This window comes from Nipponia nippon, unplaced genomic scaffold (assembly GCF_047370975.1).
Source record: "Nipponia nippon isolate SJK-2023a ecotype South Korea unplaced genomic scaffold, ASM4737097v1 scaffold_26, whole genome shotgun sequence".
NCBI lineage: Eukaryota > Metazoa > Chordata > Aves > Pelecaniformes > Threskiornithidae > Nipponia > Nipponia nippon.
In genome coordinates, this window is record NW_028262343.1 from 3,024,721 (window position 1) to 3,050,007 (window position 25,287).

General features: G+C 47.1%; 1 protein-coding gene and 1 long non-coding RNA gene across 2 annotated transcripts in view; one reads left to right on the top strand and one right to left on the bottom strand.

The window, feature by feature from the left end:
* Positions 1 to 3,812: 3,812 nt before the first annotated feature.
* LOC148055159 (uncharacterized) lies at positions 3,813 to 7,059 on the bottom strand. The gene is made up of 2 exons (XR_015705850.1): positions 6,890 to 7,059; positions 3,813 to 4,414 (listed from the first exon to the last, which is right to left on the bottom strand). It is a non-coding gene; the product is annotated as an uncharacterized LOC148055159 (long non-coding RNA).
* Positions 7,060 to 16,438: 9,379 nt separating this feature from the next.
* LOC148055160 (poly(A) RNA polymerase GLD2-like) overlaps positions 16,439 to 25,287 on the top strand; it is a 51,423-nt gene continuing 42,574 nt past the window's right edge. The window contains exon 1 of the mRNA XM_087762395.1: positions 16,439 to 16,572. Within this exon, the coding sequence (XP_087618521.1) occupies positions 16,439 to 16,572 (134 nt within the window). The remainder of the gene's footprint in view (positions 16,573 to 25,287) is intronic.

The window sequence follows — 25,287 nt, forward strand, 5'->3', positions numbered from 1 at the left end:
CAACTGCTGACCACCCACCGACCGATGCCCAGCCTGTCTCCAAGCAGCGATCCCTGCCCCCCGGCCAGCTCCCCCCAGTTTATATACTGAGCATGATGTCATATGGTATGGAATAGCCCTTTGGCCAGTGTGGGTCAGCTGTCCTGGCTGTGCCCCCTCCCGGCTTCTTGCGCACCAGGCAGAGCATGGGAAGCTGAAAAGTCCTTGACTAGTGTAAGCACTACTTAGCAACAACCAAAACATCAGTGTGTTATCAACATTATTCTCATCCTAAATCCAAAACACAGCACTATACCAGCTACTAGGAAGAAAAAATCAACTCTATCCCAGCTGAAACCAGGACACACACACACTCACCCTCCCATGCTTTCTGTCCCCTCAGGCTCGACCCTAGGTTTTCCCTGAAGCAGAGTCTCCGACATGACGTACGCCAGGCAAATTTATTCAGTGGTACAGTGGTGAAGAGCAGCTCGAGCTGGGTGCCTCTGGAGAGGGACCCCAAACAAAGAAATCCCTGGGCAATTGTACTCTTATAGTTTAAGTTCCCCTCCCCTCATGTGATGGTTCGGTCCAATAGTAATATTCGGGTCTGGGGTCTTCTTGTTCCTTATTGGATCCTTTCCCTATGTCCAGGCAGGACATTCCTTTTCTTATCTTGATAGTTGCAGCTTCTGCCGATGGTTTCAGCTACCTTATCTTCCTGGTTTGCACCGGTTTCAGGGCCTTCCTTCATGTAGCTAGGTAAGAGTTCAGCATATGGTAAGCGTATCTAGGTGAAAGTTCACAGTTTGCAGTCTAAGGCTTCAACAGGTCTTTAGATTCTTATGTGAGCTAAAAAGTGACTTCTACAACAGTTTGGATCAGAAACACAAGACCAGTCCTAATCCTATTCTGTTAGGGATCAGGTGAAATCTCTAGTGCTAGTTCTCAAATTCCTTGTTGTACATATGTTCAGCTGAGTATCTCTTGACCAGCAGTCTGATTCTTTGCATGAATGACTAAAACCAGAAGTATGGCTTTGTAGGTCTTTTCTGACAGAAGAGAACCTAACCTATTTGTTAACTTTCTTAGATCACAGTCAGGGTCAGGAAGTAAGAAGGCACATATTGAAAAAAATAGAACAATAGCTCTCTGCATGTCAAAGCACAGAGATTTGTCTTGGAAGGCTGTTGGTGATTTGTAAAACATCAGGTTATTTCAGGTACCTCACTGAAATGTGTACCTATTTTGACAAATAGATGCAGGTAAGACATGGGGAAAAATCCTTAAGAGTGAACAGTCAGTGCCAAAAAATTTGTGAGTTTTAATATCTAGATTAAAGTAAACACAAAATATCAGGGTGTGCCAAGGAGTGGAGGAAAAGGGGACAAGGAAATACATAGCAACACAAGTTACTTCAATCAGGTAAATGCATTTCTAAATCTTTTCTTTTCTTTTAGTTTTACAAAAAACATTGATGCTTAATACACTGCTCTAAACACTGCCTGTTACCAGGCATATTTATTGTATCAGGTCATATTTATTGTAGGCCCCATGGCAAATGTGAGAAACCTTGAAGAATGACATGTTATTGGTTAATGGATAGATTAAGGTAAGAAGACTGTTCAAATGGTCTGGAGAACACTGTTTGAACGGACTAAGTGGGGAACTCCTGCTATCAGGAGTAGTATCACTGACTTTAACAGTTAAGACACAAAATTTCTGCCTGGTGAAGACTTGAGCAGGACTGGAAAGTTAAGTTATGATTCCAAACAAATAGGATAGCATATAAACAGGGCTAAGTTCCAGATGAAAATCGAAGTCCTGCGTAACTGGGCATTGCTAGGATTCTCATGAAACTAAAGATCTATTATACTACTCATCCTCTATTTAAGCTCTCTTAGGGCTGAATTCCTTCACAGGGGAGAACCCTTTCTTCATCCCAATACCTCCCATTTCAAATCCTTAGCACCCCCTGCCCCCCCAAACAACTCATACCTGGGCTTTGTAACACTTAAAAACCATATTCCTTACTGTGGTGGGTTGACCTTGGCTGGATGCCAGAAGCCCACCAAGCTGCTCTATCACTCCCCCTCCTCAGCTGGACAGGGGGAGAAAAATATGATGAAAGGCTCGTGGGTCGAGATAAGTACAGGGAGAGATCATTCACCAATTACTGTCATGGGCAAAACAGACTCGACTTGGGGAAATTAATTTAATTTATTGCCAATCAAATCAGAGTAGGATAATGAGAAATGAAACCAAATCTTAAAACACCTCCCCCCCACCCCTCCCTTCTTCCTGGGCTCAACTTCACTCCCGAATTCTCTACCTCCTCCCCACAAGCGGCGCAGGGGACGGGGAATGGGGTTGCAGTCAGTTCATTACACGTTGTCTCTGCCGCTCCTTTCTCCTCACACTCTTCCCCTGCTCCAGTGTGGGGTCCCTCCTATGGGAGACAGTCCTCCACAAACTTCTCCAATGTGGGTCCTTCCCATGGGCTGCAGTTCTTCATGAACTGCTCCAGCGTGGGTCCTTTCCACAGGGTGCAGTCCTTCAGGAACAGACTGCTCCAGCGTGGGTCCCCCGTGGGACCACAGGTCCTGCCAGCAAACCTGCTCCAGCATGGGCTCCTCTCTCCACGGGTTCACACGTCCTGCCAGGAGCCTGCTCCAGTGCGGGCTCTCCCATGGCGTCACTGCCTCCTTCAGGGCACATCCACCTGCTCCAGTGTGGGGTCCTCCATGGACTGCAGGTGGATATCTGCTCCACTGTGGACCTCCATGGGCCCATGGTCTTCACCAGGGGCTGCAGGGGAATCTCTGCTCTGGCGCCTGGAGCACCTCCTCCCCCCCCTCCTTCATTGACCTTGGTGTCTGCAGGGCTGTTACCCTCACATATTCTCACTCCTCTCTTCCAGCTGCTGTTGTGCAGCAGTTTTTTTCCCCCTTCTTAAATATGTTATCCCAGAGGCACTACCACTGTCACTGATTGGCTCAGCTTTGGCCAGCGGCGGGTCCATCTTGGAGCCAGCTGGAGCTGGCTCTGTTGGACATGGGGGAAGTTTCTGGCATCTTCTCACAGAAGCCACCCTTGTAGCGCCCCTCCCCACGACCAAAACCTTGCCATGGAAACCTAATACACTTAGAATCATAGAATCATAGAATGCTTTGGGATGGAAGGGACCTTTAAAGGTCATCTAGTTCATCCCCCCTGCAATTGGCAGGGACATCTACAACTAGATCAGGTTGCTCAGAGCCGCATCTAGCCTGTCCTTGAATGTTTCCAGGGATGGGGCATCTACAACCTCTCTGGGCAACCTAATTCCAGTGTTTCACCACCCTCCTTGTAAAAAATTTCTTCCTTATATCTAGTCTGAATCTACCCTCTTTTAGTTTAAAACCATTACCCCTTGTCCTATCACAACAGGCCCTGCTAAAAAGTCTGTCTCCATCTTTCTTATAAGCCCCCTTTAAGTATTGAAAGGCTGCAATAAGGTCTCCCTGCAGCCTTCTCTTCTCCAGGCTGAACAACCCCAGCTCTTTCAGCCTTTCCTCACAGCAGAGGTGTTCCATCCCTCTGATCATTTTTGTGGCCCTCCTCTGGACCCTCTCCAACAGGTCTATGTCCTTCCTGTGCTGAGGACCCCAGAGCTGGACGCAGTACTCCAGGTGGGGTCTCACCAGAGCAGAGTAGAGGGGCAGAACCACCTCCCTCGACCTGCTGGCCAAGCTTCTTTTGATGCAGCCTGTAGCGTTCGTTACATATCAAGGTTATACCGGTGGATCTCCAGCCGACCCGGGCTGGGGAAGGAACAGTCAGCACACACAGTGTGGGTGTTCAGCCTCAACGGTTATTGCTATTGCGCAGTAGTTTACCTTTATATTCCCAGCAGTAGGCGTGTCATGTTATAAGGGGCGGAGACAAGGGAGGGTCGACCCTTAACTCTTTCCGTACAGCGCGTGATCTTCCGGTCGCCAGCCCTTATCTTTACTACATTTCCCCCTCCCTTAGCTCCAGTAGCTCTGGATCTCGCTGGGGAAGCTGCGCGTAAAATAATCGATATGTGGTAAGACTTCTTAATATACGACTCATAGAACGCATAATTAAGCGTAACAGACAGGGTAATAGCACAACAAGGTCAAGAACAAGTAACAAGACTATGAGCCCAGTTATTAAAAGTTTGGGCGTTATTAACATTCCAGTTTTGTAAGCCTGGGATAGTGGAGCTCTGGTTTGACTTGTGGCAGCAACTGTCCTCCTTATCTCTAGTGAAGTAGGGGGTGAACAATAGACAGGTAGAGGCTTGTCCAATAGCCGGCATATACAGACACGCATCCGTTACGTTCATGGATTTTGCCCAATCCAGCCAGTAGTTCGTCGCGGCTCCCTCATTGCTCCCCCACACCATCAGGATGCATAGGGAAATGGTAACCTGTCAAGATAAGACTCAATAGATTGATTAATGTTTATACGGTCGAATATTTCGACTTGGTACCCATTCTAGCGTCCCTTTCTCGGTTTGCACACACGCATACCCACGTCCCAGACAACGGAGGGAATAAGGGCCCCTCCATTCACGGGTTTGCAGGTCCCGTACTTGAACCAAAGGGTAAGGCCCTTCGTTCTCATCGAGCCGGAAATGTGCCTGGGTTGCAGTCTGGGTTTTATAGGTGTTCCCTCGAATGGTATGATTTAAGGTAATTAGTGCCGTCGTCAACAGATGCTGTGCCCGAAATAAGGGAGGGTCAAGGGGAGGGGGAACCCCTGTTCCTGGGCTTATATTTTCCCCCTCCCTAAGTCGGTCGAGTAACCCTTTTAATGTGCGATGCGCGCGTTCTACAATGCTTTGGCCCGTACTGTTGTAGGGAATGCCATGACTCAACTGAATATCCCAGCGCGCGCAAAAGTCCTTTGTCTTCTTGCTAACATATGCTGCTCCATTATCTGTTTTAATTTTTTGTGGAATGCCAAGTTGCGCCATACAGTCCTGCCAATGTAAAATAACTGCGAGAGCATTTTGTTTAGCATGCATAGTGGCTAAAATAACTCCACTGCAGGTGTCAACTGTGACATGTAGATACTTACGTGGATTAAAGGGTTCATAAATCGTAACATCAGACTGCCATATTTGGTTGGGCTGCAACCCTCGAGGGTTTACCCCTGCTTCCCAGAGGGGACCTTTGGAACACACAGGATAAGCAACAATCACAGAGCAAGCATCTTGCAAAGTAATACCAGTTCGCTTTCCCACTGCCCCAGGGCTAAGGGATCCCTCTGGTACCTCAGGTATCACTGGCAGTGCAGGGGGAGCCCTACCACCCCCCCTAGATGTCATCAGCCGTGACGCCGGTTCTCCTTGTTCCTCAGATCTTTTCCTGCGCTCTGCTCTCTGTGTGTCCAGCACCCGTCGATCACTGGGATGCAACGGGGCGTCCTCAGAAGGTGATGGTGTCTTGCCCTCCTTTTCTCCTTCCCGCCATCTTCCTTCACGTAGTTCGCAATACCGCTGGGATCCCACACCGGCCCCCGGGACCCAATCCAGCAACCTATCAGTCAGTTCCCTTTCCACACATTGTTGCAACTCGCCCCAGGGGTATTGAGTAGGTCGCGGATCCGCCGGTGCAGGGGGCACCGAAGGTTCCATGGGCGGCTGCTCTAGACTCCCCACTTGTAACGGGAACACCTTTCCCGACTCCTTTGTTCCCGCTGTGCCATAGCCTCCCTGCGCCTCCCCTTCCTCCGTTGGCTCAGCCCCCAGTAACGACGGCCCCGTCTGTGCCCCACAGGCCACCCCTTCAACTCGAGTTCACACTGGAGTTCCAGCCTGTCCAGTACAGCAGTACAGAAAAACAGCAGAGATGCCCTGGCCATCTGCCAGCCCAGGCACATAGCCATTGCTGTTATCAAAATGTTCCCAGGCACAGCAGAGTAAGATGATAAGCAGTTCAGCAGTACAGCAAGCAGCGAAAGCAAAAAGCAGCCACTAACGAGCATTAGACTCTAATATACCATAAGGCAAGCAAGCCCCGTGGCAAGCACAGAAGCCTGCTGATTAATAGCTAAACAGCAATACCTGCTATAACTTTGATCTAGCACATTCCAATTAAATCTGTCGTTATCTCAAACCCTTTGTACCCTATATTGGGCGCCAAAAAAAACTGTCGTGGTTTAACCCCAGCTAGCAACTAAGCACCACACAGCCGCTTGCTCACTCCCCCACAGTGGGATGGGGGAGAGAATCGGAAGAGTAAAAGTGAGAAAACTCATGGGTTGAGATAAAGACAGTTTAATGGGTAAAGCAGAAGCCGCGCGCACAAGCAAAGCAAAGCAAGGAATTCATTCACTACTTCCCATCGGCAAGCAGGTGTTCAGCCATCCTCAGGAAAGCAGGGCTCCATCATGCGTAACGGTTACTTGGGAAGACAAACGCCATCACTCCAAACGTCCCCCCCTTCCTTCTTCTTCCCCCAGCTTTATATGCTGAGCATGATGTCACATGGTATGGCATAGCCCTTTGGCCAGTCTGGGTCAGCCCCCCCCCCGGCTGTGCTCCCTCCCAGCCAGCCTGTGTCCCCTCCGAGACTAAACCCGTTGGCTTTTCGTTCCCAGGAACTTCATGCCCCATCAGCGCGCTACGTGCGGCAAGCCAGCACCGCTTTGCCGCAAACCCCTTCTTGAGCACCCTTTCTACTGTTCCCCAGGCGCTAAGCCGGTCACTGGCTCCTCCAACATTGCTTATGATCGCTTCTGTCAGCTCGTTGCGTATTTTCCCCCAATATGAGGTGTCAAAAACTTCTGTGGGAGCGCCGAGCACTCCCCGGCGTAGCATCCATTGGATGCAGTCGCCCATGGGCCTTTTCCTTATCACCCTATCCTCACCCACCTCCGTCGCTACCGACTTTAGTACCTTTACGAGTTCCGCGAGCTCCATCGCTGATGCCTGCAGCCGATCACGTCGGGGTCACCACTATGTAGCGTTCGTTACATATCAAGGTTATACCGGCGGATCTCCAGCCGACCCGGGCTGGGGAAGGAACAGTCAGCACACACAGTGTGGGTGTTCAGCCTCAACGGTTATTGCGCAGTAGTTTACCTTTATACTCCCAGCAGTAGGCGTGTCATGTTATAAGGGGCGGAGACAAGGGAGGGTCGACCCTTAACTCTTTCCGTACAGCGCGTGATCTTCCGGTCACCAGCCCTTATCTTTACTACAGCAGCCCAGGATATGGTTGGCTTTCTGGGCTGCGAGAGCACATTGTCAGCTCATGTCCAGCTTTTCATCTACCAGTACCCCCAAGTCCTTCTCCTCAGGGCTACTCTCAATCCCTTCATCCCCCAGCCTGCACTGATACCAGGGATTGCCCCAACCCAGGTGCAGGATCTTGCACTTGGCCTTGTTGAACCTCATGAGGTTCACACGGGCCTACTTCTCGAGCTTGTCCAGGTCCCTCTGGATGGCATTCCGTCCCTCAGGCATTTCAACTGCACCGCTCAGCTTGGTGTCATCTGCAAACTTGCTGAGGGTGCACTCGATCCTGCTATGTCATTGATGAAGATATTGAACAGCACTGGCCCCAGTACGGACCCCTGAGGGACACCACTCGTCATTGATCTCCATCTGGACATTGAGCCATTGACCACTACCCTCTGGATGCGACCATCCAGCCAATTAGCTATCCACCGAACAGTCCACCCATCAAATCCCTATCCTTCCAATTTAGAGAGAAGGATGTTGTGGGGGACCGTGTCAAAGTCCAGATAGATGACATCCATAGCTCTTCCCTTGTCCACTGATGCAGTCACTCCATCATAGAAGGCCACTAGGTTGGTCAGGCAGGACTTGCCCTTGGTGAAGCCATGCTGGCTGTCTCAAATCACCTCCCTGTCCTCCATGTGCCTTACCCTAGCCCTGATCTTAACTGTGGGCTGACCTTAGCCAAAGATCCCAAACCACGGCCAAGATGGAAAAGCTCTCAGAGGAGAATTCTTTGTGATGCACAAACCTGCCCTTGGTAGCCCCTTTGCAGCCCCACCACTACAGGATACATAAGCTTTGTCTCCTAACCCTAAAAGTGGCCAAGTAGCCCGTAACCCCAGAAAACCAACCCGTGGCACACAGGAAAAAGTTCTCAGGAAAGAACTGGTTTGGCAGCCCATGCCTTCCCTTGGCAGCCTATCTGCAGCCCCACTTCATCTAGATCCATAGGTTTTGTCTGTCTTCAAACCATAATGCTAGAAGTGCATAGAGCTTTAACCCCATACAGCCCCAGACGTGGTCTAGATGGAAAAGTCCTCAGATAATTCCTTCTGCAGCCCAGACCTTTCCTCAGCAGCCCCACTCCATCTAGACCCCTAGGAACTGTCTCTCTCCTCACCCTAAATGTGCCCAGGGCCTTAACCCCAGGTAAACCCAAACATGACCCCAATGAAAGTCTTCCAGGGTAATACTTCTGCAGACCAAACCTTCTCTAGGCAGCCCCTTTGCAGATCCACCACAACTAGACTCCTGTCTCCCTTCTAACCCTAAAATTTCCCAGAGCCTTAACCTGAGCCATGCTCTGAGCCTTAGCCCAAGACCGCAAGCCATGGCCCAAATAAAAAATTGTTAAGGGAAATTTCTTTTTGTAGCTAATCTTTCCTTTGGCATCACCTTTGCAGCTTCACTCCATCTGTGCCGCTAGGGTTTGTCTCTCATAAGTGTAATGGTAACTCTAGCCATGGGCTGACCCTTACACAAGGATCCCAAGCCATGGCCAAGATGAAAAAGTCCTGAGGAAAGAATTCTTTTTGCAGCCCAAACCTTCCCTTGGCAGTCCATTTATATATATCTTTATATATATATCTTTATATATATCTTTTATATATATATATCTTTTTTCTATATATATCTTTATGTACAGTCCATATATTTATATCTTTCATCCATACAGACGAAGTATTCTAGAAGTGGTTGGCTGAAGTCTCACAATCGCTAGCCCTTGTTCTCATGGGAGACTTCAACTTACCAGATATCTGCTGGAAATACAACACAGCAGAGAGAAAGCAGTCTCGGAGGTTCCTGGAGTGTGTGGAAGATAGATAACTTCCTGACGCAGCTGGTAAGCGAGCCAACCAGGGGAGGTGCCCTGCTGGACCTGCTGTTTACGAACAGAGAAGGCCTGGTGGGTGATGTGGTGGTCAGAGGCTGTCTTGGGCTCAGTGACCACGACATGATAGAGTTTTCAATTCTAGGGGAGGTAAGGAAGGGGGTCAGCAAGACTGCTACCCTGAACTTTAGAAGGGCAGACGTTGGATTGTTTAGGAGTCTGGTTAACAGAGTCCCTTGGGAGGCAGTCCTGAAGGGCAAAGGAGTCCAGGAAGGCTGGACGTTATTCAAGGAGGAAGTCTCAAAGGTGCAGAAGCAGGCCGTCCCCATGTGCTGCAAGTTGAGATGGCGGGGAAGAAGACCGGCCTGGCTGAACAGAGAGCTTTGGCTGGAACTCAAGAAAAAAAGGAGAGCTTACCGCCTTTGGAAGAAGGGGCAGGCGACTCAGGGGGATTACAAGGATGTTGTGAGGTTATGCAGGGAGAAGATCAGAAAGGCGAAGGCCCAGCTAGAACTTAAACTGGCCACCGCCGTTAAAGACAACAAAAAATGTTTTTACAAATATATCAGTGACAAAAGGAGGGCCAGGGAGAATCTCCCTCCTTTGTTGGATGCAGAAGGTAACCTTGCCACGAAGGATGAGGAGAAGGCAGAGGTACTTAATGCCTTCTTTGCCTCAGTCTTTAACAGTCAGACTGGTCATCCTTGGGGTTTTCAGGCCCCTGAGCTGGGAGATGGAGATAGGATGCAGAGTGAAGTCCCAGTTGTTGAAGAGGTGGCAGTCACTGACCTGCTCCTCCACCTGGATGCTCACAAGTCTATGGGGCCCGATGGGATCCACCCGAGGATACTGAGGGAGGTGGCAGAGGAGCTGGCCAAGCCACTCTCCATCATTTATCAGCAGTCCTGGTCAACCAGGGAGGTCCCAGATGACCGGAAGTTAGCTAATGTGATGCCCCTCTACAAGAATGGTCGGAAGGACGAAGAAGGTCGGTGCCGGGGAAGGTCATGGAGCAGATCATCTTGAGTGCCATTATGCAGCAAGTGTGGGACAACCAGGGGATCAGGCTCAGCCAGCATGGGTTTATGAAAGGGAGGTCCTGCTTCACTAACCTGGTCTCCTTCTATGACAAGGTGACCCGCTTAGTGGTTGAGGGGAAGGCTGTGGATGTTGTCTACCTGGACTTTAGTAAGGCCTTTGACACTGTCTCCCACAGCATTCTCCTGGAGAAACTGGCTGCTCACGGCTTGGATGGGTGCACTCTGCGCTGGGTTAAAAACTGGCTGGACGGCCGAGCCCAGAGAATGGTGGTGAATGGAGTCAAATCCAGTTGGCAGCCGGTCACAAGCGGTGTTCCCCAGGGCTCAGTGTTGGGGCCGATCCTGTTCAATATCTTCATTGATGATCTGGATGAGGGGATCAAGTGCACCCTCAGTAAGTTTGCAGATGACACCAAGTTGGGTGGAAGTGTCGATCTGCTGGAGGGTAGGAAGGCCCTGCAGAGGGACCTGGACAGACTGGATCATTGGGCCGGAGCCAACCATATGAGCTTCAACAAGGCTAAGTGCCGGGTCCTGCACTTGGGTCACAACAACCCCATGCAACGCTACGGGCTTGGGGAAGAGTGGCTGGAGAGCTGCCTGGTGGAAAAGGACCTGGGGGTGTTGGTTGACAGCCGCCTGAACATGAGCCAGCAGTGTGCTCAGGTGGCCAAGAGGGCCAATGGCATCCTGGCCTGTATCAGGAATAGTGTGGCCAGCAGGACCAGGGAGGTGATAGTGCCCCTGTACTCGGCGCTGGTGAGGCCGCACCTCGAGTACTGTGTTCAGTTTTGGGCCCCTCACTACAAGAAGGACATCGAGGTGCTGGAGTGTGTCCAGAGAAGGGCAACGAAGTTGGTGAAGGGTCTAGAGCACAAGTCTTATGAGGAGCGGCTGAGGGAGCTGGGGTTGTTTAGTTTGGAGAAGAGGAGGCTGAGGGGAGACCTTATTGCTCTCTACAACTACCTGAAAGGAGGTTGTAGCGAGGTGGGGGTCGGTCTCTTCTCCCTAGTACCAAGTGATAGGACAAGAGGAAACGGCCTCAAACTGCGCCAGGGGAAGTTTAGGTTGGATATTAGGAAAAACTTCTTCACTGAGAGGGTTGTCAAGCATTGGAACAGGCTGCCCAGGGAAGTGGTTGAATCTCCATCCCTGGAGGTATTTAAAAGAAGGATAGACGTGGTGCTTAGGGACATGGTTTAGTGGTGGACTTGGCAGTGATAGGTTAACGGTTGGACTCGATGATCTTAAGGGTCTTTTCCAACCTTAATGATTCTATGATTTGCAGCCCCACTTCACCCAGGCCCCTGCGCTTTGTCTCTCTCTTATTCATTAAGTCTATCTGTGAGTGGCCAGAGACTTAAGCCATGACAACTCTAGCTGTGGCCAAGATAAGAAGCTCTCTGGTGAACAAGTCCTCAGTTTACCCCTTCCCTCTCAAAGATGGAAGCTTCAGCAGTGTCTCTGTGTATGCATAAACTCATTATTTTTGTACCTACTCAACGCCAAGAGTTCAGTTATGGTAATTGTCCTGGACAATTCCCTTGTCCTAGGCTGGAGAAAAGGAGGCTGAGGGGAGACCTTATCGCTCTCTACAACTACCTGAAAGGAGGTTGTAGCGAGGTGGGGGTCGGTCTCTTTTCCCAAGTACGAAGTGATAGGACAAAAGGAAATGGCTTCAAGTTGCACCAAGAGAGGTTTAGATTGGATATTAGGAAAAACTTCTTCACTGAAAGGGTAATCAGGCACTGGAACAGGCTGCCCAGGGAAGTGGTTGAGTCTCCATCCCTGGAGGTATTTAAAAGACAGGTAGATGTGGCGCTTAGGGACATGGTTTAGTGGTGGACTTGGCAGCGTTAGGTTAACAGTTGGACTTGATGATCTTAAGGGTCGATTCTATGATTCTCCCCAGGAAGGAATCAAATCTTGCATTGGCTCATATCTTCTGAACTCTTGAGTCATCAGGGTGCAAGCATTTTAGCTCATTCTTGGCTTAGGGTTTATCCTAGCACACCTATGATGTCTGGTAACCAAATCCTAACTTATTTATTCAAATATTATCTTTATAACACACTTCTGAACTGTAGTTCAGTTACAGTCGGTCAACAACTTTAGAAAGCAAAATAGCTGTATTGTCATTTGTATCGTTTGGCTTTAGCCAGAATTGGTTGTCAGTGGAACACTGTGAGCTGTAACCTCTTCCTTTTATTCCTTTGTCAGCACAGAAAGGTCGTTAGGGTTTTGTCAGACAAAACACTTGCAAATAATGAAAGCTAAGGACAGAGAAAAGACACGCCGTGAGGCCGGACTTTCGGTCTGGGCCTTTACAGGGACGCGATGTTGTTCCAGCCCCAGCCTAAGGACCGAGCCTATACCTCCGCAGCCTGACAGAGCTGCACAGGAACATGGCGGCCGCAGGCAACTACCCCCCGCCCCCCACACAACACACAGCGCCAGCACCTCGGCAGGCAACTGCCCCAGTCCAGGGCTGCCAGCGCGGCCTCGCACGTCGCCAGCCTGACGCAGAGGCGACCACCCTGGCCGGCTCGCTGCTGGTAACGACCACCGACCCTAAGGTCACGCGCCGCCGCTACAACCCCCCACCCATGCAGCACAGTGAGGGGGTGAAGAAGGCGCGTGCGCAGGGACCGCGCTGTGGGGGAGAGGCAGTGTGAGAGCTGGGTGGGGTGGTCACTTCCTGCCCGCGTTTCTGTATCTGGGTGAGAGGGCAGCACTCGGCTGGAGCGGTTGTTATCTGCTTCTGGTTCGTGCTGCTTTGGGGGGAGTGTGGGTAAGAGGGTTGTTTGGTGTTATTTTGCGGACTTGCTTGTGCTTAGGCCTGGTGTGAGTCTCCCGGCTGGGTGCAGGGGTCTCGTGTTGCTGTGGGGAGAGGTACCAGGGGAGTCGGGGCCCAGGAGGTGAGAGGGGGGCCCCAATAGTGCTTGTCTTGTGGTCGAGTGTCCTGGCCGCCTCTCGCTAGGCCGCCAAGCACTGAGGTGGGGGGCGAGGTGTGTGAGCACTGTGGGGGCTGGTGAGGCTCCGGGCGCCGTGGGAGCTGCGTCCCCTCAGGGGCTCCGGGGTCGTGTGCACTTGGGCTTGCTTATACGGAAAGTGTACTGGTATTTACTTGTGTGCTTCCCTCAAAAGTACACGCTTACTTGGAAAAAAGTTGCCCGCTGGGGGGAAGTGTACCTGAATTGTAAAGCTTACGAGACTCTTTTTGGAGAGCCTAGCAATTTCCGCCACGGTAATCTCTACTGAAAGTCACTGTAAATGCTGTTATAGCTACTGTGAGACAATAGTGTTGCTATGCTGTTTTGTTTTGGGTTTTGATTTAGGGAAAGTAACTTCTCCGTTGCTGTTCTTTCTGGTATTTACAACTTCAAAGACTAAAAAAAACCTGTTACTTTTACAACTAAATCTCAAATTCTGATGCTGATGAATTATATCTGTTATCTCCTTATGTGTACCGTATGTAATGCTGAGAGTGCCTGGGATGCTTAGAGATGAATGAGGTGTGTTAACAGTTGTTACATTGCCTGTCCATACTAGAAATGGGAAAGTTTTAAGAGATTTGTTTCTGTGAAGTGTAGGTCCTTTCTCTCTGTTAGAAGTTATGAATGTCTCACTGGAGCCCTTACTATGTCCACTTCCTTCCTTCAAGTGACTAAATTGGTGTTTCTGCATCTGTGTGTTTTGGTTTGTACTGTTTTATGATTTTTGGACTGCACATAAATATTATTCAGACTAAATGTAAATGTCAGGTGACTTTCTCATCATGCAGTTCGTTTTCTCTCTTCAGCAGAATTGTAAGTAAGCATCTCAAAAATAACTTTCACTAATACATAATACTTCCCCCCCACCTCCAAACAAAAGTGAGAGAGAAAACTGTAAGAACAGTTATCTTAGCTTTTTCTTGGAGCTAGTACAGCAATGTCAATGTAGGTAGTACCAGTTTTTCACTAGTGTGGGCTGTCATCACAGGAAGTAAGGAACAATATCAAACCTGAGCAAATAAACTCCTTGGAATTTATTTGCCTAGGTTCCATGCTAATGCTGCCTGCAGTGATAGTCGGAGCTGTCTGAGGAGGTAAAATATATGACAAGAGTCCATAGTGGTAGGTGAAAGAAGACTTCAAGGCCAATGAGACCTTACTACAATAAAGTTAGGAATAACTGATTTTATTTCAGTGTATGAGAGAATGCCTATTAATGTAACTGTTAATACAATTTTTTATATATTTTTTTTTTAGTTTGGTAATGGAGAGAGAGAACCTAAAAGTGATACTTTAATTTTATTCCAAACTTAGACTGCTGTGTGGTGATAGGATTTCCATGCTGGTGCATGGATCTGTCAGTGCTTTTCCCAAGTGTATTACTGCAGCATTGGGTTGATAAAAAGGTTTTTATGTAATAACTAGTGAAACACTGCCATTGCTCTCATGACTTCTAAATGTTCCACTTGTTTGAAAAAACTTCTTCCTCTTGTATTTGTATCCCCATATTGTACTAATTGGGTAAATATTTATATGCAAAGTATTGAGATCAGTCATGAACGACTGTGTTTCAGTGACACATCTTTGTTTGCAGGGTTCTTATTTGTTTTTTACTTCAGTCTTAAATGAAGAAACTTGAAAGTAATGTCAGGTTTTCACTGCAGCGAAGAGATATATACAGTATTGATAACTGGTTTTAAAAGTCTTATAATGTGGTCTTGCCATGTAAAGTCTGAACTTAATTATTGTTTCCAACATATAAGTTGATCTTAAGGTAAAATACTGATCATTTGCAAAATGGATGCAACACATAGTTTAACCTATTGTAGAGGCAAAGATTTTCATCCAGCCTTTCTGCTAATGTATAATGCATATAATGATACAAGATCAAACAGCAGTCAGTTGTGCCAGAATCAATTTGAAATATAGAAAAATGCAGATTTACTATCACAAGCTCCATTCTGTTAGCATGCACATAAAATAACATTATGTATATGATATTCTTAAAGCATGAATAGATTAATTGCTGTCACCATTTGGCTGCTGCTTTGCTTATGTTATAAAAAAACCTAATTTTGATTATAGTTTGTGATCAGCTGCATCTTCATGTTCTTATGAAGAAGTCAAGTGTTCCTTCCCTTATATTGTGAACATCATCACAGAACATTTGAAATAAGAAACATATTCCACTAAAACATGTTACTTTTCCTTGAGATTAAAACTCTTATGTTTTGTTTCATGTAACTTTCATAAAATTAAACTTAAAATGGAGGGGAGCAAATCAAAATTCACTTTTAAAAATAAGTAAATTAAGTAGTAATTGTGAAACTTAGAAAATATAGTACTTTTATTTAGCATCTTGTCCTGATTGGAGATAAAAGTAGCCCACAATCACAATTCTTTTAAGCAATCCGTGGAAATATATTCTAGATTATTTCAATTTTTAAACCAGAAGTTTAAAAGGTTACTAGTATTTCTTGTTGCCTAATTTTGATTTTTTTAAATTTTTTTTTAAATGTAGGTAAAAGGCTACATGTTCACTTCAAGTAGAAAGGAGCATGTTCCCAAATTCCTCCAACTTGGGTTGTCCACCCTTCCCTCCAAAACATCATCAACAAAGTAATTTCTTCAATAAGCTTCCTCTAAATATACCACCTACTCTTTTCTCTCACCAGCAAATTATTGATGCTCAGTTTAACTTTCAGAATGCAGTGGAAGTACAGTAAGATTCAATAGTGGGGATTGGGTTGAAAGAAGTATTTCTGTTTACGGAGGATGTTTTTCACTGTTTTTAAGATTAGACTGCATTAAACTTGAAAAAATAGGAAGGTGTCATGTAAAACAGAGCTGTATCACTTCTGTTGGTGACCTGCAAGTTTTAATGCTCTCCTGTGTTGTGCATAATGCATGAGATGCTGTTGCACTGGTTAGATTTAATAATCCACAGTTCAGTTTTAAGGATCTTCAATTGTATTTGTTTACTGGGGAAACCAGGGAGGAGATGAGAAGGAGAAGAAACATTTATTCTTGGGGTTAGGTCTGAAGACACGATGGTGTTCTTTAGGCTCTTAACTTTAATGCTGCCTTAAGTTAAATTTTGCTAACCTCTTCTTATGCGTGTGCTCTGAAGAATGGCCATCTTGTATTTATTTATTTTTTATTTTTTTAAATGAAAAATACAATATATACTAAAACATTTCTTCATTTTGAATAGAAAGGACAGATGTATTGCTTCTAAGAAAAAAAAAATGGCAGGTCTTACTGAGTTTAGTATTTACTTAAGAAAAAATGCCAACTCCAAAAAAGCATCTTGGTTATTATATGAATAACAGTTATGGAGTGTAGTTTTTCCAGGGCTCTGAGTGGGAACCTTGCAACTATTCCAGCTGTTACACTGCAGCTGTTGACTTATGGAAATGGCAGTCCAGTATGTATGTCTGCAGCCCCTATGTCATTCCGAGGAAGAAAGCAAGTTCTTTGTGTGTGATTAATTCTGGTTGTAATGTACCCATGATGAAGTTTGTCTAATATCAATTTCTTGTGCAGCTTGACTTTTGTTAGAAATTGCAAGAATAGTGAATAAAACTTTTTTTATGCAACAGGCCATGTCCTGGATCTTTAAAGCATTCATGTATCTGCTTTTGAGAATTTTAGTACTCATAAGTGACTTAGTATGTGTAGTTTTTCTCTTCCAACAGCTGTGGCCTTAAAGAACTGTGACTTGCATATTTTATTTTAATACTATAGTAGATTGTAGTCTGTGTGTGCTTGACTACAAGAGGGTTTGTGTCAATAAAGTGTGTTCTCTTCCTGTTAATTTGTCAAATTAAGACTGCTCCTTCAATGTTTTATGGGAATTGTGATGTTTTTCTTAATCATATGATGTTTTATTTTTCAAATACAAAGTGCTAAATTCAAGCATATATAAGTTCTTTTTTTTAAGGGGAGGTTTATGGAAACATAATTTTTCTACTTTTCAAAAAACTAAACTTACTTGAATTTACATGGCTTCCTTCATTACCTTAGTTGCAACAGAAAGAGGAATTTCAGATGAACGTGTAGTTTTAGTTTCTCTTAACTTTCTAGGAAAAAAATTACTTTCTTCTTATTATCAGTTCAAAAATACTAGTTGATATGTATCTGCACAGTTTTTAATAGTTCTGTGAATCAGCTGATAGGGAGGGAGCCTTATGTAATCTGTCTTCAAAACTTTCCTGTATGCTATTTCTCTTCCAGATTTAACAGATGAGAAAATAAGTACATTTAAATATATTGTATTAAGTTATAGTTGAATATATAACCATCACATGAACTAAAGAAGTTCCTGGTTTCATGTTATATGCATGTCTTCCTCTTGACCAGTCTGGTTTATGGAAAGCTATGTTGTGTTAAGAGATTTGTAATCAACTAGTTAATCCTTAGATCTTGAGTCAACTCTTCTTAAGGTTATTTTTGCTGAAGATGAGTTCATGTAAGTTCTTTTCAGTTAAAATAAGCTGAAACAACATCATGTTTTGATTTAATGTTACATTGCGAGTTCCTTTAAGGCTGTGGGTGGGTAATGTTATCAGAACTTCTCTCAGACTTGAAAACTAAAATGGTGACTTGAGGTCTCTTCAGTTAAACTTGTGTTTAATTAATAATACTATCTGTTCAGGTTCCCAAAAGCTGTGCCAGCTTTTCTGACTACGAGAAATAACTGTAGCTTTATTAATAGTTAATTCATTTATACATATTTGATTTCATGCTTTTTTTTAATTTAAAAAAATGTGTGAATACCCCCACACTGGTTAGCTTATATGCAATACTTGATGTATAAACAAAACATGAATGTCCTCTTTTATTCTTTACTGTGGATAGACCACAGTATTCAATCACTGATCAGCTTTCAGTACAGCTTTTTCTTAATGAAGAGTTCAGATGCCAAGGGGCTGTCTGTAAGATCACTATATCTCTTCAAATATATTTGAATTCCTGTGATAAATGACTTAATGAGGAGATACAAGCTTGTGCTTGAAAATGAGACATTAGTTTTATGACCTGTGTAGCTTAATACAATCATTAGTTTGATTTGTTAAATGAATAGTGGCTCTTTTTTTGCCCAGATTACACATTTCACTGTCTGTATGATCTAAGCCTACACAGACAAATGCTACATTTTGAATGGCTGTTGTGGTAAGTTTCTTTTTCTCTTCTCCCTAGTACTGAACTTATCTTATTCATCACTGGGTAGTCAGAACTCACAAAATTTTCTCACTGCACTTCTGTTGATTTTAAAGAAAAGTTCACTTACATAGTCTGTATGTATCTTTAAAAAAACCATATATGGTTATGAAAATAGTAATACCAGCATTCATCTTTGTTGTCCTGCTTAATTGAACTTGTCATTTAGATTTCAATTGGTTAATATAGATACTCTTGTAAAGTAATGGCATCAATTCACTTCAAGGGTATCTGTACTTTTGTAGTTGTTTGTTCTCTTTCCCATTCCAGGTTCATTTCACCTAATACCTAGGATGAGCATGCCTTTTGTTTTGTAGAATACTTGCTTTTAGTGAAATAGTCACATAATTTTTTTTTCCTTAAGAGACTAAGTGAACAAAGTGTTCCATGTGATGTCAAATGGCAGCGATTTCATTCACCTCATCATGAAACAACTGTAGTTAACCAAGCAGTGCCTTTACCAGAAGAACGTAGATATTCCTTCCCAGGATCAATTCCATCTCCACTGTTCCATGCACATCATATACCACATTAAACTGGATGTGTCCCTCTGTTGCAAGATACTTCATTTCCAGACCCTATAGAAACCGTGCTCCCTGAGGCAAAAGATAAGGTAATATCTTTCTATGCCTGTGCTTTACATCTGCCTTCTGAGTAGGCAGGGTCCAATGGTTCTGTTGGAGACCACTAAACCATGTCCTCAAGCACCATGTCTACCCGTCTTTTAAATACCTCCAGGGATGGAGACTCAACCACTTCCCTGGGCAGCCTGTTCCAATGCCTGACTAACATTTCGGTGAAGAAGTTTTGTAGTAAAGATAAGGGCTGGCGACCAGAAGATCACGCGCTGTACGGAAAGAGTTAAGGGTCGACCCTCCCTTGTCTCCTCCCCTTATAACATGACACGCCTACTGCTGGGAGTATAAAGCCCGGGTCAGCTGGATTTCTGGGGGGATAACCTTGATATGTAACGAACGCTACATAGTGGTGACCCCGATGTGATCGGCTGCAGGCAGCAGCGATGGAGCTCGCAGAACTCGTAAAGGTATTAGGGCTTCGCGCCTGGGGATCAGTAGAAAGGGTGCTCAAGAAGGGTTTTGCGGCAAAGCAGTGCTGGCTTGCCGCACGTGGCGCGCTGATGGGACATGAATCTCCTGGGAACGAAAAGCCAACGGGTTTAGTCTCGGAGGGGACACAGGCTGGCTGGGAAGGAGTGGCCTGTGGGACACAGACGGAACTGTCGTTACTGGGGGCTGAGCCAACGGAGGAAGGGGAGGTGCAGGGAGACCATGACATAGTGGGAACAAAGGAGTCGGGAAAGGTGTTCCCGTTACAAGTGGGGAGTCTAGAGCAGCCGCCCACGGAACCTTCGGCGCCCCTTGCACCAGTGGATCTGCCACTTCCTCAGTACCCCTGGGGCGAGTTGCAACAATGTGTGGAAAGGGAGCTGACTGATAGGTTGCTGGATTGGGTCCCGGGGGCCAATGTGGGATCCCAGCGGTATCGTGAACTACGTGAAGGAAGATGGCGGGAAGGAGAAAAGGAGGGCAAGACACCATCACCTTCTGAGGACGCCCCGTTGCATCCCAGTGATCGGGTGCTGGACACACAGAGAGCAGAGCGCAGGAAAGGAGCTGAGGAACAAGGAGAACTGGCGTCACGGCTGACGACATCTAGGGGGGGTGGTAGGGCTCCTCCGGCACTGCCAGTGATACCTGAGCCACCAGAGGGAACCCCTATCCCTAGGGCAATGGGAAATCAAACTGGTATTCCCTCACAGTGGAGGGAGCCTGTACACGATTACCCCATGAGCTCTGATAGCAGTGAGGGTGAAGGGGGTGATGAGGGATCCTCGATTGCTGCTCGTCCGCCCCTGCTTCTGAGACAGACTAATGAGGTTTCAAGGGAACTCGAGGCATTGATCAGCCGATTGAGAGGGGTGGTGGCAAATGCAGAAAGTCTAATGCCAGGGGGAATGCCGAAAGAGGGCAAATGGGACAGATTGGTGGATGATTGCAAAAAGTTGTGTCTTGGAAGGAGTGTGATTCCAGGCCCCTCCGATTCAAGCATTTCCTATCCGAGCAGCCCCAGGTGGAGGATATGAGTGGCAACCGTTAGATGCGAAGTTGGTGAAAGAATTGGCCACAACGGTGAAAAGTCATGGATTAAATTCCCCAGGAACCCAAGTCCTACTAGACTGTGTTTTTTGCAACGCTGCTTGCACCTTTTGATATCATTCAGTTGATGTGGGCCGTATTGACCCCCTTAATGATGGTATTGTTTAGGGAGGAGTGGAGGAATCGGTGCACCCAAATTGTTATCGAGGCGCAGCAGGCTGGCCATCCCATGGCAGGAGTGACTTTAGAGCAGCTGATGGGTGAAGGGCAGTTCGCAACTCCTCAGGCACAGGCTCAGCGAATGCGGGGGCGCGATTTTGCTGCATCTTCGAAAGCTGCCCAGGAAGCGATACGCATCATCGCGGCTCTTGATAAAAGGGAGCCTCCATGGGTCCAAATACGGCAATCGTTAAGTGAGCCCTTCACAAAGTTTTTAGACCAGCTGCAAGCGGCGCTCCAGGTTGCTCGACTTCCTGAGCAGGCTAAGGAGGCGATATTGCTCGACTGTGCACGTAGGCAAGCAAACCCACAAACTGCAGTGTTGCTAAGACAGTTACCCATAGGGACCACGCTTTCACAGATGATTCGTTACGTGCTGGAACAGGAACAGGCGCAAAGTATGCAACCGGTAGTGGCCGCAGTCCATGCGGCCTGCCGCGGCGCACGACTTATGTGCCGTAAGTGTGGGGGGCAAGGACACATGGCGTGACAATGCCCTTCAAAAATAAACACCCCGGAACAGGGAAAGGAGAGTGAGACCTACGATGCTGGCGCTGTGGGCGACTAGGCCACAGAGCTCGACAGTGCAAATCGGGGAGTCAGCAAAGGAGACCGGGTTGGGGAAACAAGAAGAGGGGATGGCCGAGGGCCATGCCATCCCCACCTGCCCCAGCGATCAGCTCAACAGGCCCGACGACAGCAGCGCAATGTATGGTACAGGGAGTCTTTCCTTCCCCGGGACCAGCACAGTTGCCTGCGGTTCCAATGATGCAATATCCAACTCAGCTGCCTTGGGGAGATGGGAGCGTGCAATAGAGGAGGCTGGGGATAGAGCCTCGCCATATGTGGCACTCACCCTAAACATGACCACACGACCAGAAGTAGATATTGTAGTTACCCCATGGCTCCCCGAGTTGGGGGGACCACCACGCCTCATATTAAGAGCCCTTTTGGATACAGGGGCGGATGTTACAGTAATCCCATCACATCTATGGCCAGATGATTGGCCACTCAAACCGAGAGGTTCGCTGCAAGGCGTGGGAGGCATGCAGACCTCGCATCAAAGCAGGAACCCAATGCAAATTATGTTGAAGGATCCGGAATCCGGACAAGCTAGGGTAGCATGGTGTAAACCCCGCCATTGCTGAGTTACCCGTTGTCATCTTGGGACGATGTTGCTTGCAGAAGATGAATATAGTGCTGCGTACAAATTTATCATAATGGCCACTGCCTGTGTCCGCCCATTAAAACTCACCTGGTTGACAGATAAGCCAGTGTGGGTAGAGCAGTGGCCATTGACAGAGGAAAAGGGGGCGGCTGTTCGACAATTGGTACAATGAGAACTTGATGGAGGACACATCAAACCCTCTACAAGTCCCTGGAACACCCCTATTTTTGTGATAAAGAAAAAATCGGGAGCATGGCGACTGCTACATGATCTACGCGCAGTTAATGCATGTATACAAGACATGGGTCCGCTACAAGCGGGCCTCCCTTCTCCGGCCATGATTCCACCTGACTATCAAATAGTGGTTATGGATATTAGAGGTTGCTTTTTTAGTGTTCCCTTGCATGAAGAAGATAGAGTACGCTTTGCCTTTACTGTTCCTGAGCCTAACAATCAACACTCGTGTGCGCCAGATATCAATGGAAGGTGTTACCCCAGGGCATGAAAAACTCACCAGTCTTGTGTCAAATTGCTGTAGCCGCTGCGATACGCCTTGTTCGAGAAAATTTCCCTATGGTCATCATTTTCTGTTACATGGATGACGTGTTATTGGCGTCCAACCAAGAGGAGTTACTGGAAAAGGCACGCGTGCAGCTGATAGTCAGTTTGGAGCGACATGGGTTACACATTGAGCCTCGGAAAACACAGATAGGACGTGCAGTAAAGTATTTAGGTACTCAACTGAGGCCACGAAGCGTGACAGCACAATCATTTGAAATTTGGACTACAGTGACAATACTCCATGAGGTGCAAAAATTTATTGGACAACTATTGTGGCTTAGAAACTTTATTCCAATATCTGAGGCAGAAATGACTACCTTATATCAACTCCTGAAAGGAGGAGATTCCCCCCTAGCTCCAAGGACTCTTTCAAGAAACCATCAGGAGATTCTTAGGACCATTATGGAGCGGGCCCAGCATTGGGGTCTCGCTCGATTTACACCTGAACAACCGGTCGCTGCCCTGATTTACATGACCGATACCGCTGGCCATGGTTTACTAATTCAAAATAATGGTGAAAAAGGCTGGCCTTTTGCTTGGTTGTATCAAGGCAAACCAAAGACGGCTTTAATTTCTTGGCCAACATTATTATCCCAGCTTATTCTCCGCTGTCGGAAGCAAACTCAACACTTAACAGGAAAGGACCTGGAGGTCATCGCATTGCCCTGTTCTTTGGCACAGTGGGAGTTGGTACTTCCGCAAGTGGGGCTCCTGCAAGCGGCGATAGCTGAATTTACGGATCGTATTGAAGGTCTAAGACCACACCCCTGTGGGGAGATAATCCAGGTACTCCATTTTTTGCCAGCTAGTGCCATAGTTGAACAACCCACCGGAGGCTGCACAGTTTTTACCGACGCGTCATCGATTACTGGGAAAGCTGTCGTTACATGGCAGGAGGATGGTCAGTGGACCCACATTAGTTATCAAGATCAAGGGCAATCCGTGCAGTATCTTGAGGCCAAGGCGGTATGGATGGCTCTCACTCAATGGCCCGAAGAGGCCTTGGATCTAATCACAGACTCTTGCTATGTATATAAGTTACTGAAGAAGTGCCGATGGGCACTTGGGGCAACGTCGGAGATTGCCGGAATGTTGCTCACCGCACTGCAAATGAGAACCGCTCCTGTCTGTCCTATCCATGTTAATAGTCATAGTTCCATACCAAGTTTTCTTTCTGCTGGGAACGAAGTAGCGGACAGCTTAGCAAGGAGCATACTGGCGGTTGAAGAAACTTCTAACCTAAGGCGAGCTTTCCGCCTGCATGAGCTCCTCCACTGTGGAGCTCGCGGTTTAGCTAGGCTCGCTGGCATTACGTTGCAAGATGCTCGCTCTGTGATTGCTGCTTGTCCTGTGTGTTCCAAAGGTCCCCTCTGGGAGGCAGGGGTAAACCCTCGAGGGTTGCAGCCCAACCAAATATGGCAGTCTGATGTTACGATTTATGAACCCTTTAATCCACGTAAGTATCTGCATGTCACAGTTGATACCTGCAGTGGAGTTATTTTAGCGACTATGCATGCTAAACAAAATGCTCTCGCAGTTATTTTACATTGGCAGGACTGTATGGCGCAACTTGGCATCCCACAAAAAATTAAAACAGATAATGGAGCGGCATATGTCAGCAAGAAGACAAAGGACTTTTGCGCGCACTGGGATATTCAGTTGAGTCATGGCATTCCCTACAACAGTACGGGCCAAAGCATTGTAGAACGCGCGCATCGCACATTAAAAGGGTTACTCGACCGACTAAGGGAGGGGGAAAATATAAGCCCAAAAACAGGGGTTCCCCCTCCCCTTGACCCTCCTTTATTTCGGGCACAGCGTCTGTTGACGACGGCACTAATTACCTTAAATCATACCATTTGAGGGAACACCTATAAAACCCAGACTGCAACCCAGGCACGTTTCTGGCTCGATGAGAACGAAGGGCCTTACCCTTTGGTTCAAGTACGGGACCTGCAAACCCGTGAATGGGGGGGCCCTTATTCCCTCCGTTGCCTGGGGCGTGGGTATGCATGTGTGCAAACCGAGAAAGGGATGCTAGAACGGGTACCCAGTCGAAATATTCGACCGTATAGACATTAATCAATCTATTGAGTCTTATCTTGACAGGTTACCATTTCCCTATGCATCCTGATGGTATGGGGGAGCAATGAGGGAGCCACGACGAACTACTGGCTGGATTGGGCAATTTTACGCGCAGCTTCCCCAGCAAGATCCAGAGCTAAGAGAGGGGGAAATGTAGTAAAGATAAGGGCTGGCGACCAGAAGATCACGCGCTGTACGGAAAGAGTTAAGGGTCGACCCTTCCTTGTCTCCGCCCCTTATAACATGACACATCTACTGCTGGGAGTATAAAGCCCGGGTCAGCTGGAGATCCGGGGGGATAACCTTGATATGTAACAAACGGTAACGAACGCTACAAAGTTGTTCCTAATATCTAACCTAGTCTTCCCCTGGCGCAGCTTGAGGCCATTTCCTCTTGTCCTATTGCTTGTTACTAGGGAGAAGAGACCGACCCCCACCTCGCTACAACCTCCTTTCAGGTAGCTGTACAGAGCAATAAGGTCTCCCCTCAGCCTCCTCTTCTCCAGACTAAACAACCCCAGTTCCCTCAGCCACTCCTCATAAGACATGTGCTCTAGACCCTTCACCAATTTCGTTGCCCTTCTCTGGACACGCTCCAGCACCTCGATGTCCTTCTTGTAGTGAGGGGCCCAAAACTGAACACAGTACTCGAGGTGCGGCCTCACCAGTGCCGAGTACAGGGGCACTATCACCTCCCTGGTCCTGCTGGCCACACTATTCCTGATACAGGCCAGGATGCCATTGGCCCTCTTGGCCACCTGAGCACACTGCTGGCTCATGTTCAGGCAGCTGTCAACAAACACCCCCAGG